Source organism: Cariama cristata, unplaced genomic scaffold (genome assembly GCF_000690535.1).
Source record: "Cariama cristata isolate BGI_N322 unplaced genomic scaffold, ASM69053v1 scaffold28179, whole genome shotgun sequence".
Classification (NCBI taxonomy): Eukaryota; Metazoa; Chordata; class Aves; order Cariamiformes; family Cariamidae; genus Cariama; species Cariama cristata.
Genome location: NW_009635674.1, coordinates 2,837 through 6,159, shown reverse-complemented (window position 1 = coordinate 6,159; position 3,323 = coordinate 2,837). Strand labels below are relative to the sequence as shown.

Genomic DNA, 3,323 nt, shown 5'->3' with positions numbered 1-3,323 from the left:
TGTTCGAGGGGGCTGTTGCAGGTCTGTGGGCCTGCTTTCCTTCCTTGAGTTCCTTCCGCGAGCTGCCTCTGTGCTTGGGTCCGTGTCTGTGCGACTGTCTTCAGCCCTGTGAGGGAGTAAGAGCAGTGCTTGGCCTTGGCTGGCTGCTGTAATGCCTTCAGGGAGCCGTGTGAAGGAGTTCGGGTGTGTTTAGAGCTTTTCAGGAAGAGAAGCTGTTCTCTGGCTGTCAGGGTAGCTGTGTGTCACTTTGTATTGGCACCATAAATGAAGTGTGTTGATAATAGGTGTATTTAGAGGCAAGGGTACCCTTGTTTTCTCATCTGAGCACCTTTCTGGGGGCTGGCTTTGACCCTGCCTTGATGCTTACCCTATCCTCAACCTATTTCTTAATCCTCTCTGCAGGCAATTAAGTAAGCCACAGGCTTCCCCGTGATGACCAGCCCGGTGACACCGTAGCCGAAGTGCACTTGTCCTGCCAAGGGATTTCAACGTGGTGCTGCTCCTGGTGGGTTGAGTCATGCTGTGAACCAAGCTGTGCTTTCTTAATTACTCTAATCCTTTTAATAATAATCATATTATAGCTAAGGTAGAGGTGGAGGTTGATCCAGTGGGGTGTTGCCCCTCAGGGGCTTGGGTTTGCAAGGTGATGTTCCCCCTCGGGCATGCTCCGGCAGCTCTGGGCTTTCTAGGTGAGGCTGACTCACAGACGGGTGACTCGCCTTCCTTTGGGGCACCTCCTTGGGTGGTGAGTTGATTTTTGGGGTGGTGGCAGCAGTGAAGTTGCTAGTCTCAGGGTGGGAGAGGGGGAGGGGATTAATAAGAGGCGGTTGATCGAATAGGTCAAAATGGGACAAGTGGTGCCTGACCCGTGGCTGACAGCTGCTGTGGGGCTCAGTGCTGCTTGGCCTTGGGCTTTTTCCTTAGTGACTTGGCCACTGAGGGACTGGCTGGTGGCTCATGCTTAGTGCCTGGAGGAGAGAAAGGCAGCTGGGATGGTGGCAGAGTGTGGGGGGAGCTCAGTGTTTCATTACCTTCCTGGAGACAGGCCACCTTCACGTGCCTCAGGTTCCTCTTGCTTGCTGCCTTGTGCCCACCAGGCAGACTGTCCACTCCTTCACAGCCCACGGTGCCTTCCAGGGCTCGTAGATGTACATAGTGGGGAAATCCTTGAGGACAGGGAGGTATTTTCTATGGTGAGGGGCCAAAGCCACCAGGGAGACCACCACCCCAATCTCCTGTGGCTTTGAGTGTTGTGCCTACTGAATGTACACCCGGTTTGTCTTCTTGCCGAGGGCAACAGGCGAGTAGACACGGAAATATCAGTGGAAGAAGGCACTGCCTGACGACCACAGCTAGTTGCTGGGGTTTAGGGACCAGTCGATGTCCAGCAGGAGCTCTTCCAAGACCTGTGGGACACTGCAGTGGCATGGGGACAGGGTCCCTGAGAGCCCAGCAGGCACCAGTGGGTGTTGGGGGAGAGACCTTCAACTCTTCTTCCCAGGAGACCCAAAGGTCCTCACGGGTGAGGAGGCAGGCAACAGCGTGCCAAGCAAGGCGGTGGATGCAGCTGTCAGGGTGCAGCTGGGTCGTGACAGTGTTGAAGGGGTAGCCTGTCTGGCCCTGGTGTGGAGCATTGAGGTTAGATGGGGTACAGGGACGTTCTTGGGGGGGTTGGAGCATTTGGAGCTTATCCCTGAGGGAAATAGCTCCCTCCAGGCACAGAGGTACTTGTGGTTGTTGTCCCAGTTGACCTGCAGGCAGGGTTGCTGACCATCTGGTTGAAATTGGGGGTGTTGGTGGTGTGGAAGAACTCCCTCCAGAGGAGCTGCCTGTGCAAAGAGATGGGAGGCTGGGAGTGCTCCTGCTGCTGGCGAAGGCAGGATCAGCCCCACTGACTGGGCTGGCCCCTGTCTTCTCCACCCCTTCTGCCAGGTCATTCTGGCTCACCCTCTGCCCCCCACCCCAAATATGCCGCCTTACCCCCTGGTAGACCTTGTCCAGCTGCCACCAGAAGGTGCAGACTGACAGGCAGCCGAGTTTGAGGTAGGGGCTGAGGTTGGTGGTGCTGGGACTGAGTGAGGTGGGCTCTCTCTTGGGCTTCTTGAAGCTGCACATCCAGGTCTGGATGAAGGACACACAAGTATCATGTTTTGGGGTGGAGGGGAGGTGAAGCAACCCCAAAATTAGGGTGATGGGTGCCGAGCACTGACCCATCCTCTCCATGAGTGTGTTGAGCCAGGTGAGTGCTGCCATCTTCGCGCTGAGGTAGAGGTGAGGACTCACCTTGTTTGGGTCCTGGCCCAGCTCCTCCAGGGTGGGGACCTTGGCATCATGGCAACCTGGGATGCCGTGTATGGTGGGACTGTTATGGCCATCACTCCGCTCCAGGGTGAACAGTGAGGGAAATGTTGACCCAGCTTCATGCTCTACCCTCCCCAGGTCCACCCCATGCTCACCCTGTGTGGGCACTGTGGCCGGCTTCTCCAGGGGTCCGAAGGATGCCAGGAGGCTCTGCAGGCACTTGTAGGTTGGGGGGCTTTGCTGTTGTTCAGGGCGAGGACTCTGGGGTGGGAGAGGGAGGGACACGCTCAGCAGCGGGGCTGGATTCCCCTGTATCCCAAGGGACAGCACCAGGCACCCACCTCTCGGTGTCATAGAGGGTGCGGGACACCTCCCGGATCACCTCCACCCTGTGCCAGGCTGCCGGATCCGCTACGGCATCATCGCACTGGTGGACGGAGGGTTCAGTGTCCACCTCAAAGGTCAGCTGTGGTGTCCTCCAGGCACGGAAGAAATGGGGGAACACCTTCCCCGTGCCACAAGCAGCCTGCTGGGGAGCTGGGTGGGCACAAAGTCCCTTGAGAGCGCCCCCAAAGTCCTCCGGGATGGCACCGGGACTCACCTGGAGCCTGTTTCCTGCAGGCTGCCATCCCTGCCCAGCTGCTGGAGGGGTTGAGGATGAAGAGGGGATGAAGGCAGTGGCAATGGGTGGGCGCTGCCAGCAGTGCTGGGTGGTTGTGCAGCCGGAGACCTTTCTGAAACGAGTGGATGGAGCTGTGCTGCATGGCTGGGGGGGTCCTGAGGGACTGCGACCTGGGAAAGGAGAGATGGGATGGGGGTAGGTTTTTTTGGGGAAAAAAGTGCCTTATTTGGTAAGTTTGATTTGTAAAATAAGGCAAGAACAGCAGAGGTGGACCCGTGGTTATAAAACCAGGGAGGGAAACGGATCTGGGCTTGCCAGTGTGTGCTGGTGAGGCCTGAGCACGGTGACACCCTGCCACTGGTGGCATGTGGCTGGTGGCGGATGTGGGGGGGAGGACCTG

The 3,323-nt window shown here is 57.7% G+C and overlaps 1 protein-coding gene and 1 pseudogene across 1 annotated transcript in view; one reads left to right on the top strand and one right to left on the bottom strand.

The window, feature by feature from the left end:
- Positions 1 to 1,094: 1,094 nt before the first annotated feature.
- Positions 1,095 to 3,065, bottom strand: LOC104167393 (annotated as a pseudogene).
- Positions 3,066 to 3,288: 223 nt separating this feature from the next.
- Positions 3,289 to 3,323, top strand: part of TIRAP (toll-interleukin 1 receptor (TIR) domain containing adaptor protein) — a 2,359-nt gene continuing 2,324 nt past the window's right edge. Inside the window, exon 1 of the mRNA XM_009707637.1 lies at positions 3,289 to 3,306. Within this exon, the coding sequence (XP_009705939.1) occupies positions 3,289 to 3,306 (18 nt within the window). The remainder of the gene's footprint in view (positions 3,307 to 3,323) is intronic.